Source organism: Pseudophryne corroboree, chromosome 4 (assembly GCF_028390025.1).
Source record: "Pseudophryne corroboree isolate aPseCor3 chromosome 4, aPseCor3.hap2, whole genome shotgun sequence".
Lineage (NCBI taxonomy): Eukaryota > Metazoa > Chordata > Amphibia > Anura > Myobatrachidae > Pseudophryne > Pseudophryne corroboree.
In genome coordinates, this window is record NC_086447.1 from 156,972,909 (window position 1) to 156,985,828 (window position 12,920).

At 47.6% G+C, this 12,920-nt stretch overlaps 1 protein-coding gene across 2 annotated transcripts in view; it reads left to right on the forward strand.

Annotated features, from left to right (window-relative positions):
• Positions 1 to 12,920, forward strand: part of STAG1 (STAG1 cohesin complex component) — a 331,398-nt gene that overhangs the window by 252,264 nt on the left and 66,214 nt on the right. For both annotated transcript variants that reach the window (XM_063915509.1, XM_063915510.1), the window contains exon 16: positions 12,292 to 12,395. In XM_063915509.1, the coding sequence (XP_063771579.1) occupies positions 12,292 to 12,395 (104 nt within the window). The remainder of the gene's footprint in view (positions 1 to 12,291; positions 12,396 to 12,920) is intronic.

Here is a 12,920-nt window from a genome sequence, read left to right on the forward strand (position 1 = left end):
TAGGTTTTTGTGCCCGTCCGAGAAGGGTGCAAACTGGATGGCTCTCTTAAGGAGCTATTTAGTAAAGTTTTTTTTTAGGTTTCTAATCAGTGATTCCTGCTGGCGACAGGATCACTGCAACGAGGGACTTAGGGGAGAGACTGGCAACTCACCTGCGTGCAGGAGGATTGAAGTCTTAGGCTACTGGACACTGAGCTCCAGAGGGAGTCGGAACACAGGTCAGCCTGGGGTTCGTCCCGGAGCCGCGCCGCCGATCCCCCTTACAGACGCTGAAGAAAGACGGCGGAACGGAGGTCCGGAAACAGGCGGCAGAAGACTTCACAGTCTTCAGAGAGGTAGCGCACAGCACTGCAGCTGTGCGCCATTGTTGTCACACGGCTCACTGACACGGTCACGGAGGGTGCAGGGCGCTGCTGGGGGCGCCCTGGGCAGCAATATAAATACCTATTTGGCAAATAAATACATCACATATAGCCATTAAGGCTATATGTATGTATTTTAACCCAGGCCAGTTATTAAAAAACCGGGAGGAAAAGCCCGCCGAAAAGGGGGCGGAGCTTATTCTCCTCAGCACTCAGCGCCATTTTCCTGATCAGCTCCGCTGGTGAGGAAGGCTCCCACTCTCCCCTGCACTGCACTACAGAAACAGGGTTAAAAGAGAAGGGGGGCATAAATTGGCGATATAATGATATATTAAGAGCGCATATATAGAAACAACACCTTCTAGGGTTGTTATATACATTATGGCGCTTTTGGTGTGTGCTGGCAAACTCTCCCTCTGTCTCCCCAAAGGGCTAGTGGGTCCTGTCCTCTATCAGAGCATTCCCTGTGTGTGTGCTGTATGTCGGTACGTGTGTGTCGACATGTATGAGGAAAATGTTGGTGAGGAGGCGGAGCAAATTGCCTGTAATGTTGATGTCACTCTCTAGGGAGTCGACACCGGAATGGATGGTCTACTTATGGAATTACGTGATAATGTCAACACGCTGCAAGACGGTTGACGACATGAGATGGCCGGCGGACAAATTAGTACCGGTCCAGGCGTCTCAGACACCGTCAGGGGCTTGTAAAAACGCCCATTTACCTCAGTCGGTCGACAGACACAGACATGGACACTGACCCCAGTGTCGACGGTGAAGAAACATACGTAATTTTCCTTTAGGGCCACGAGTTACATGTTAAGGGCAATGAAGGAGCTGTTACATATTTCTGATACTACAAGTACCACAAATAAGGGTATTTTGTAGGGTGTGAATAAACTACTTGTAGTTTTGCCTGAATCAGATAAATTAAATGAAGTGTGTGATGATACGTGGGGTTCCTCCGATAGAAAGTTATGGGCGGTATACCCTTTCCCGCCAGAAGTAAGGGCGAGTTGGGAAACACACCTTAGGGTGGATAAGGCGCTCACACGCTTATAAAAACATGGCGTTACCGTCTCTAGATACGGCCGCCCTCAAGAAGCCAGCTGATAGGAAGCTGAAAAATATCATGACAGTATATACACACATACTGGTGTTATACTACGACCAGCAATCGCCTCAGCCTGGATGTGCAGCGCTGAGGGGGCTTGGTCGGATTTCCTGACTGAAAATTTTGATACCCTTGACAGGGACAAGATTTTATTGACTATAGAGCATTTTAAGGATGCATTTCTATATATGCGTGATGCGCAGAGGGATATTTGCATTCTGGCATCAAGAGTAAATGTGATTTACATATCTGCCAGACGAAGACACGACAGTGGTCAGGTGAGGCAGATTCCAGACGGCATGTGGAAGTATTGCCGTATAAAGGGGCGGTCCATCGGACCTGGTGGCCATGGCAACAGCTGAAAAATCCACTTTTTGTTACCCCGAATCACATATCGGCAAAAAAGGACACAGTCTTTTCAGTCTCAGTCCTTTCGTCCCCATAGGGGCAGGCGGGCAAAGGCCAGTCATATCTGCCCAGGGGTAGAGGAAAGGGAAGAAGACTGCAGCAAGCAGCCCATTCCCAGGAACAGAAGCCCCTCACAGCTTCTGCCAAGTCCGCAGCATAACGCTGGGGCCGTACAAGCGGACTCAGGTGCGGTAGGGGGTCATCTCAAGAGTTTCAGTACGCAGGGGGCTCACTCGCAAGGGAACTCCGGGATCCTACATGTAGTATCCCAGGTGTACATTGGAAATTCGAGACATCTCCCCCTCACACAATTCACAGGCTGTATTCCCAGCAGGTGATAATCAAAGTACCCCTCTTACAACATGGAAGGGGGTAGTATCCCACACTATATTGTGGTACTGAAGCCAACCGGCTCGGTGAGATCTGAAATATTTGAACACTTACATACAAGCGTTCAAATCAAGATGGAGTCACTCAGAGCAGTGATAGCGAACCAGGAAGAAGGGGACGATATGGTGTCACTGGATATCAGGGACGCTTACCTACAGGTCCAAATTTGCCCTTCTCACCAAGGGTACTTCAGGTTCCTGGTACAGAACTGTCACTATCAGTTCAGACGCTGCCGTTTGGGTTGTCCACGGCGCCCCGGGTAATGGCCCCAAGGTAATGGCCGGAATGATGATTTTTCTTAAAAGGAAACATGGACGCTTTCCTGATAAGGGCAAGGTCCAGAGAACAGTTGGAGGTCGGAGTAGCACTATCTTAAGTAGTTCTACGTCAGCACGAGTGGATTCTAAATATTCCAAAATCGCAGCTTTTTCCGATGACACGTCTACTGTTCATAGGGATGATTCTGGACACAGTCCAGAAAAACGTGTTTCTCCCAGTGGAGAAAGCCAGGGAGTTCTCCGAGCTAATCGGGATCCTCCTAAAACCAGGAAAAGTGTCAGTGCATCATTGCACAAGAGTCCTGGTAAAAATGGTGGCTTATTACGAAGCAATTCCATTCGGCAGATTTCCCGCAAGAACTCTTCGGTGGGATCTGCTGGACAAATGGTCCGGATCGCATCCTCAGATGCATCAGCGGATAACCCTATATCCAAGGACAAGGGTGTCTCTCCTGTGGTGATTACAGAGTGCTCATCTTCTAGAGGGCCGCAGATTTGGCATTCAGGATTGGATGCCGGTGACCACGGAGGCCAGCCTGAGAGGCTGGAGAACAGTCACACAGGGAAAAAAAAAAAATTTCCAGGGAAGTGTGATTAAGTCTGGAGAATTCTCTCTGCATAAATAAGCCTAGAGCAAATTTATAAGGCTCTAAACTTAGCAAGACCTCTGCTTCAAGGTCAGCCGGTATTGATCCAGTGGGATAACATCACGGCAGTCGCCCACGTAAACAGAAAGGGCGGCACAAGAAGCAGGAGGGCAGTGACAAAACTGCAAGGATTTTTCGCTAGGCGGAAAATCATGTGATAGCACTGTCAGCAGTGTTCTTTCCGGGAGTGGACGACTGGGAAGCAGACTTCCTCAGCAGGCATGACCTCCACCCGGGAGAGTGGAAACTTCATAGGGAAGTTTTTCAGCATGATTGTGGACCGTTGGCAAAGACCAAAGGTGGACATGATAGCGTCCCGCCCGAAAACCGGGACAGGTATTCCGCCAGGTCATGAGACCTTCAGGCGATAGCTGTGGATGTTCTGGTAACACTGTGGGTGTACCAGTCAGTGTATGGGTTCCCTCCTCTGTTTCTCATAACCAAGGTATTGAGAATTATAAGACATAGAGGAGTATGAACTATACTAGTGGCTCCGGATGGGCCAAGAGGGACTTGGTACCCGGAGCTTCAAGAGATGCTCACAGAGGACTAAGGGCCTGGGGAGCTAAGAAGGGACTTGCTTCAGCAAGTACCATGTCTTTTCCAAGAATTACCGCGGCTGCGTTTGACGGCATGGCGGTTGAATACCGGATTCTGAAGGGAAAAAGGCATTCCATAAGAGGTCGTACCTACCTTGGTCAAAGCCAGGAAGGAGGTGACCGCACAACGTCATCACCACATGTGGTGAAAATATGTTGCGTGGGTAAGGCCAGGAAGGCTCCACGAAGGAAATTCAACTAGGTCGATTCTGCACTTCCTGAAAACAGGAGTGTTTTGAGTCTCAAATTGGGGTTCATTAAGATTTAAATTTCGGCCCTGTAGATTTTCTTCCAGAAAAAAATTGACTTCAGTTCCTGAAGTCCAGATTGTAAAGGGTGTATTCCATATACAGTTCTTTTGTGCCTCTAGGGGCACCGTGAGATCTCAACATAGTGTTGGGATTCCTTAAAATCATATTGGTTTGAACCGCTCAAATCTGTGGATTTGAAATATCTCACATGGAAAGTGACCATGCTGTTGACCAATATCTCACATGGAAAGTGACCATGTTGTTAGTCCTGGCCTCGGCCAGGCGATTGTCAAAAAGAATGGGCGGTTTTGTTTTACAAAAGCCCATATTAGAATTTTCCATTTGAACAGGGCAGAACTGGGACTCGTCTCCAGTTTCTTCCTAAAGGGGTGTCAGCGTTGTCACCTGAAACAACCTATTGTGGTGCCTGCGGCTACTGGGGACTTGGAGGACTCCAAGTTACTAGACGTTGTCAGGGCCCTAAAAATATATATATATATATATATATATATATATATATATATATATATATATATATAGTTAGGACGGCTGGAGTCAGAAAGTCTGACTTGCTGTTTATATTGTATGCACCCAACAAGCTGGGTGCTCCTGCTTCTAAGCAGTCTATTGCACGCTAGATTTGTAGTACAATTCAGCTTGCACATTCTGTGGCAGGCCTGCCACAGCCGAAATATGTAGATGCCCATTCCACAAGGAAGGTGGCCTCATCCTGGGCGGCTGCCCGAGGAGTCTCGGCATTATAACTTTGCCGAGCAGCTACGTGGTCAGGGGAGAACACGTTTGTAAAATTTTACAAATTTGATACTCTGGCTAAAGAGGACCTGGAGTTCTCTCATTCGGTGCTGCAGAGTCATCCGCACTCTCCCGCCCGTTTGGGAGCTTTGGTATAATCCCCATGGTCCTGACGGAGTCCCCAGCATCCACTAGGACGTTAGAGAAAATAAGAATTTACTTACCGATAATTCTATTTCTCGTAGTCCGTAGTGGATGCTGGGCGCCCATCCCAAGTGCGGATTGTCTGCAATGCTTGTACATAGTTATTGTTACAAAAAATCGGGTTATTACTATTGTTGTGAGCCATTTTTTCAGAGGCTACTTCGTTTTGTTATCATACTGTTAACTGGGTTCAGATCACAAGTTGTACGGTGTGATTGGTGTGGCTGGTATGAGTCTTACCCGGGATTCAAGATCCTTCCTTATTGTGTACGCTCGTCCGGGCACAGTACCTAACTGAGGCTTGGAGGAGGGTCATAGGGGGAGGAGCCAGTACACACCATGTGACCTAAAAAGCTTTTTAGATGTGCCCTGTCTCCTGCGGAGCCCGCTATCCCCATGGTCCTGACGGAGTCCCCAGCATCCACTACGGACTACGAGAAATAGAATTATCGGTAAGTAAATTCTTATTTTCCAGAACGGCTAGAGTCAGAAAATCTGACTCGCTGTTTATCCTATATGCACCTAACAAGCTGGGTGCTCCTGCTTCTAAGCAGACTATTGCTCGTTGGATTTGTAGTACAATTCAGCTTGCACATACTGTGGCAGGCCTGCCACAGCCAAAATCTGTCAATGCCCATTCCACAAGGAAGGTGGGCTCATCTTGGGCGGCTGCCCGAGAGGTCTCGGCTTTACAACTTTGCCGAGCAGCTACTTGGTCAGGGGCAAACACGTTTGCAAAATTCTACAAATTTGATACCCTGGCTGAGGAGGACCTGGAGTTCTCTCATTCAGTGCTGCAGAGTCATCCGCACTCTCCCGCCCGTTTGGGAGCTTTGGTATAATCCCCATGGTCCTTACGGAGTTCCCAGCATCCACTAGGACGTTAGAGAAAATAAGAATTTACTCACCGGTAATTCTATTTCTCGTAGTCCGTAGTGGATGCTGGGCGCCCATCCCAAGTGCGGTTTATCTGCAATACTTGTACATAGTTATTGTTAACTAAATCGGGTTATTGTTGAGCCATCTGTTGAGAGGCTCTATTGTTTCATACTGTTAACTGTGTTTCATATCACGAGTTGTACGGTGTGATTGGTGTGGCTGGTATGAGTCTTACCCGGGATTCAAAATCCTTCCTTATTGTGTACGCTCGTCCGGGCACAGTACCTAACTGAGGCTTGGAGGAGGGTCATAGTGGGAGGAGCCAGTGCACACCAGGTAGTCTAAGATCTTTCTAGAGTGCCCAGCCTCCTTCGGAGCCCGCTATTCCCCATGGTCCTTACGGAGTGCCCAGCATCCACTACGGACTACGAGAAATAGAATTACCGGTGAGTAAATTCTTATTTTTTAAAAGTGCAGATTTCATCCCTTTCTGTACTCTTCCAGAGGCACATTGCGCTGCTGCCGAATGTCTGGACATTCTTTACAGGGTGTCCTCCACGTCCAGCCCCCGTTTGTTCCGCTGGTGGCTCCATGGGACTTTTGTTTGGTGGCAGGTGTGGGATTTGAGCATGCTGTAGTGCTTCTCTTTCTGGTCTTTCACTCGGACTGGACCGTTCTTCAGATGCGATTGGGCTACATCCCGATGGTAGTTTCTCAGTTTCACATCAATCAAGAGATCGTGGCTTCCAGCCTTTCAAGCACAAAATTGTTCCCTGGAGGAGACCTCTTTAGCTGTTGTGCGGGCCCTCTGGATTTATGTGGGCAGAACTCGGTATATACACAAGACTGGGTCCCATTTTTGTACTGACTTTTACAAGCTGGCTGGCTACTAAGCAGACTTTGGCCTAATAGCGCCATTTGACCATCCGCCATGCTTATGCTGCGGCGGAAACACACAGATGGAGTGCGCTGTCAACGGCAGCCTGTACTGGGAAGGTCAGTTCCCTTAGTAATTTGGGTAAAAAAGAAAAGATGGGTACTGGCGCCGGCTGAAATTGAATGCTGCGGCGGACCTTCTGTCCCCCGACCGTGGGGACACCAGGTCGGTTGGCACTTCTTGGGCAGCTTGCAATGGTTCGCTTGCAGAGCAGCTTTGTAAGGTGGCCATGTGGGCCTCTGCTCACAATTTTCTCAAGTTTCATTCGTTTGACATCTTTGCTTCAGCGGTTGCACCTTTCGGGTGCAGAGTACTCAACCAGCTCAGGAGCATCCCTTCCCTTAGAGGAATAGCTTTGGGATGTCCCACTGTTTAAAGCCTGTGTCCCCTGTGGCATGTAGAAGAAAGGAAATTTATGTTCTTGTTAAATCCTTTTATTCTGAATCCATAGGGGACACAGGGCGCGCACCCTGACTCACCTTGCTTGCGGGGTTTAGCTCCGATTCCTCTGTCAGCATTTTGTTTGCTTTTAGTCTGGTGTATGTTCCTGTCTTACTTCTTGCTCCTGCCTTGGGCTTGCACACTTAACTGGCTTGCCTGGGGGTGGGGTATAGGGGCAGAAGGAGCCGGTGCTGATGCTGGGAAAAAAAGTTTTCTCTAACGTCCTAGGGGATACTGGGATGGATTGGTACAATGGGGATCGAAAGTTTGGGCACCCCAGGCAAAAATTCATTTTAATGTGCAAAAAGAAGCCAAGGAAAGATGGAAAAATCTCCAAAAAGCATCAAATGACAGATTAGACATTCTTATAACATGTCAAAAAAAGTTTGATTTTATTTCCATCATTTACACTATCAAAAGAACAGAAAACAAAAAATGGCGTCTGCAAAAGTTGGGGCACCCTGCAGAGTTAATACCTTGTACTGCCCCCGTTGGACAGCTGAGACCTGGCAGTGTCATGGATTGTTCTCAACCATCGTCTGGAAAGACCAGGTGATGTCAATCTCAAAGGTTTTAAAAGCCCAGACTCATCTGACCTTGCTCCAACAATCAGCACCATGGGTTCCTCTAAGCAGTTGTGTAGAACACTGAAACTGAGAATAGTTGATGCTCACAAAGCAGGAGAAGGCCATAAGAAGATAGCAAAGCGTTATCAGATGCCCATATCCTCTGTTCGGAATGTAATTAAGAAATGGCAGTCATCGGGAACAGTGGAAGTTAAAGCAAGATCTGGAAGAACAAGAAAAATATCAGACAGAACTGCTCGCAGGATTGTGAGAAAAATAAGTCACAATCCACGTTTGACTGCACGATCCCTCCAGGAAGATCTGGCAGACACTGGAGTTGTGGTACACTATTCCACTATAAAGAGATACTTGTACAAATATGGTCTTCATGGAAGAGTCATCAGAAGAAAACCTCTTCTACGTCCTCACCACAAAAATCAGCGTTTGAAGTTTGCAAATGAACATATAGACAAGCCTGATGCATTTTGGAATAAAGTTCTGTGGACCGATGAGGTTAAAATAGAACTTTTTGGCCGCAATGAGCAAAGGTACGTTTGGAGAAGGAAGGGCACAGAATTTAATGAAAAGAACCTCTGTCCAACTGTTAAGCATGGGGGTGGATCAATCATGCTTTGGGGTTGTATTGCAGCCAGTGGCACAGGGAACATTTCACAAGTAGAAGGAAAAATGGATTCAATAAGATTTCAGCAAATTTTGGATGCTAACTTGATGCCATCTGTGAAAAAGCTGAAGTTAAAGAGAGGCTGGTTTCTACAAATGGATAATGATCCTAAACACACCTCAAAATCCACGGTGGATTACATCAAGAGGCGTAAACTGAAGGTTTTGCCATGGTCTTCACAATCTCCTGACCTCAACATAATTGAAAATCTATGGATAGACCTAAAGAGCAGTGCGTCACAGACAGCCCATGAATCTCAAAGAACTGGAAGACTTTTGTAAGGAAGAATGGGCGAAGATACCTCAAACAAGAATTGAAAGACTCTTGGCTGGCTACAAAAAGCGTTTACAAGCTGTGATACTTGCCAAAGGGGGCAGTACAAGGTATTAACTCTGCAGGGTGCCCAAACTTTTGCAGATGCCATTTTTTGTTTTCTGTTCTTTTAAAAGTGTAAATGATGGAAATAAAATCAAACTTTTTTTGACATGTTATAAGAATGTCTAATCTGTAATTTGATGCCTTTTGGAGATTTTTCCATCTTTCCTTGGCTTCTTTTTGCACATTAAAATGAATTTTTGCCTGGGGTGCCCAAACTTTCGACCCCCACTGTACCATGGGGTCTAGATCAGGTCCATTGGATTCAGGCACTTTAAGAAATGCTCAGTGTCTGCTGGCTCCTCCTCTCTATGCCCCTGCAGCAGACTCAGTTTAGAAAAAATGTACCCGAGGAGCCAGGTGCATTCTCTGGAGCTCCAGAGTGTTTTCTTCAAAATACTTTTTAATTTTGTTATTTTCAGGCAGTACTGGCTGGCACCAGTCTTCCTTCGTTGTGGCACTTAGGGAGGCTACCGAACCAACCTCTTATAAGGTTGATGGTCTGTATCCTCGCTGACAGGACAAAAGCTGTTTCAGATGCCCCAGGGTGTGCGCACACGCCGACAGCATGCCGCCACCCCTAACAGATGCTGAACAATTCCTCCCCATGAACAAAGCCTTAACAATTCAGGCTATGGTCTGCTCTGTGCTCAGGCCCCGCAAGATCTCACTACACCTTTGCATCTGACTACTAGGCTAGAGGGTTGCCTCCTACGAGGCAATCCAGTACGGCAGATTCCATGCCCGTCCATTCCACCTGGATCTACTGGACAAGTGGTCAGGGACTCCCATGCACCAGAGTGTATCTCCGTCGCCAAAAGCAAGGATCTCCCTGTTGTGGTGGGTACATGTCTCTCACCTTGTGGAGGGTCGGAGTTTCGGAACCCAGTCTTGGACTCTTGACAACGGATGCCAACCTCCGCGGTTGTGGAGCTGTGTCCCAAGGAGCTAAGTTCCAAGAATAGTGGTCGAGTCAGGAGTCTTCGCTTCCAATAAATGTTCTGGAACTCAGGACAATTTACAATGCTCTTCTGCAGGCCTCCTATCTCCTCCGAAATGAGGCCATACAGGTGCAGTCAGACAACACCACCGTGGTGGCGTACATAAACAGTCATGGAGGAGCAAGAAGCAGTGCGGCAATGCGAGAGGCGTCAAGGATGCTCCTCTGAGCGGAAGCCAACGCAAGGGCCATATTCAATCCGGGAGTGGACAACTAGGAAGCGGACTAACTCAACAGACACGACCTCCATCTGGGGGAATGGGGCCTTCACCCTCAGGTGTTTCAACAGCTGGTTCGCCGGTGGGACTGTCCGCAGATAGACCTGGTGGCTTCTCGTCTCAACAAGATGCGGCGTCGCAACTGTTCCAGGACGAGGGATCCGCAGGCTGCAGTGGTGTACGCGCCGACGTCACCGTGGACTTGCCAGTTCGTATATCTGTTCCCTCCAATTCCTCTCATTCCCAGAATTCTAAAAAGACTCAAAAGGGGAAAACGTTCAAGCAGTTCTAATTGCCCCGGATTGGCCTTGCCAGGCCTGGTATGCGGATCTCCTGACCATGTCTCTTGAAGAGCCCTGGCCTCTACCGCTTCTCATGGATCTTCTTCAGCAAGGGCCGTTCGTCTATCCAGACTTATTACGGCTACGTTTGACGGCTTGGATGTTGAAAGGGAGCTTCTAGCCAGAAAAGGTCTTCCCTCCAGGGCTATCTCGACTTTGGTCCAAGCCCGAAAGGTGGTCCCGTCTAAGCATTACCACCGTATCTAGAAGAAATGTGTTTCTTGGTGTGAGGGTAGAAAATATTCTACCGTAGAATTTCAACTTGCCCGTTTTCTGCTCTTTAACTGCAAGCAGGCGTGGATATGGACCTAAGGTTAGGCTCCATCAAAGTTCAGTAATTCCGGAGGTACAGACGTTCTTGAAGAGTGTCCTTCGATTTCAGCCACCCTTTCTCCCTCCCAAGGCTCCATGGGATCTCAATGTGGTACTGACCTTTCTCCAATCGGAATGGTTTGAACCTCTACACAGGGTGGATTTGAAATTTCTGGCTTGGAAGACTGCCATGTTGCTGGCGTTGGCCTCTGCGAGGCGTGTGTCGGAATTGGGGGCCTTATCATGTAAGAGCCCTTATTTGATATTTCACGAAGATAGATTTCTCCAAAGTCCTTGGACATGGTTCAGGCTTTGAGGATTTACGTCAAAAGGACAGCTCGTCACAGGAAGTCTTACTCCCTCTTTGTCCTTTATGACGCTACCAAGATTGGTTGTCCTGCTTCTAAGCAGTCCATTACTTGTTGGCTCAGCTTGACTATTCAACAGGCCTATTCTTCAGCGACATTACCGCTGCTGAGTTCTATTCATGCCCACTCCACTAGGTCAGTGGGTTCTTCCTGGGCGGCTACCCGTGATGTCTCGGCCTTGCAGTTGTGCCGAGCTGCTACTTAGTCTGGTTCGAACATGTTTGTGGAGTTCTAGAAGTTCGATACCTTGGCCGGTGAAGAACGTCAGTTTGGTCAGGCGGTTTTGTAGGTGTCTCGGCACTCTCCCACCCATTCTGGAAGCTTTGGGACTTCCCTATGGTACTAATTCATCCCATTATCCCCTAGGACGCTAGAGAAAATAGGAATTTAATACCCATCAGTAATTCCTGTAATCGTAGTCCGTAGGGGATACCGGGCGCCCGCCCGTTTACCTAGTTGTAAGTTTTTCTTGGTTGGGTATGCTGTTGCTGTCCCTGTTCTAGTTAGCGTTGCTATAATTTGTTACTGTTGTCTGTTGGTTCGTTACCTCACTGCTATTGTCTATTTTCCCTCTCAAAGTATGTCCGTCTCCTCAGGCACAGTTTTCCTAGACTGAGTCTGCAGGAGGGGCATAGAGGGGAGGAGCCAGTACACACTGAACATTTCTTAAAGTGCCAGGCTCCAATGGACACGATCTATACCCCATGGTACTAATCCTTCCCAGTATCCCCTATGCACTACGAGAAAAGTAATTACCGGTAGGTATTAAATTCCTATTTGGTGCCCCAGACTCCTGCTCAGTTTATGCCAACTGTTTAAAGCCTGTGTCCCCTATGGATTCCGAGGGGAACTGGGTACACACATCACAACGCCTTCTGTCTGCACACTACTAGTGAGGTAACATCATTGGTCACTGTACTGCAAAGCAGAAGAGTAGAGGAGTAGAAGAGTGTATAACAGGACTAGTGTGTGACAAATAGGCCGAGCCTGCTTTTACATTTATTTTTTTTTGTCTGCGCTATGATTGTTATTGCAGCTGAAATCATACTACAGTGATAAGCGCCTGTTTTATTGCTTTGCAAAGATGATGAAAATCACTTAATGTAGGATAGCATTGCTTAGGCTAGTCCTCAGAAGCACTGACACAGATGTGATGTGTTGGCTTACAGTGATGTCTGAGCGGCAGGAGAGTGCGCTGATTGAGCTCATGGTGTGTACGATTCGGCAAGCAGCGGAAGCACATCCGCCTGTAGGAAGAGGAACTGGCAAGAGGGTATGCAATCTTATTTTACTCACCACAACATGTATTATAAATGACAAACTACTTTCCCACTGTTACTTACTGTTCTTCTCAATGACTCTCCCCTCTCCTGTATAAAGTATTATGTTTCATTGCATGAAGCTATGTAACACATGCAGTGAAGGTAGATAGTTTATTACTGCTACTGGCTGTAGAAAAGGAAACAAAGGGGGCTATTCAGTGGTGGACCTATGCGCACACGCAGCGGCCGCAGTGCATTTGCGCTATCAATATGCGGTTACATTCTGGAAGGATGCGTTCGCATTGTGATTGACAGGCCACGCGGTGTTGGGAGGGAGTGGACCAGGCTGCTATTGGAAATATTGCAGTAGTGCGCCTACCTACACAGCCATGCCATGCAGGCAGGGGTCAACCTCTATATAAGGTTTTTGCGGTGCAATTTGCACTCTGAATAACCAGTATAGTAGAACGTAAAAATGATTTGCTTAATTTTCAGATTGTGTGTGAATCTTCATTTCCAAGAAGCTGTGAAAGGAC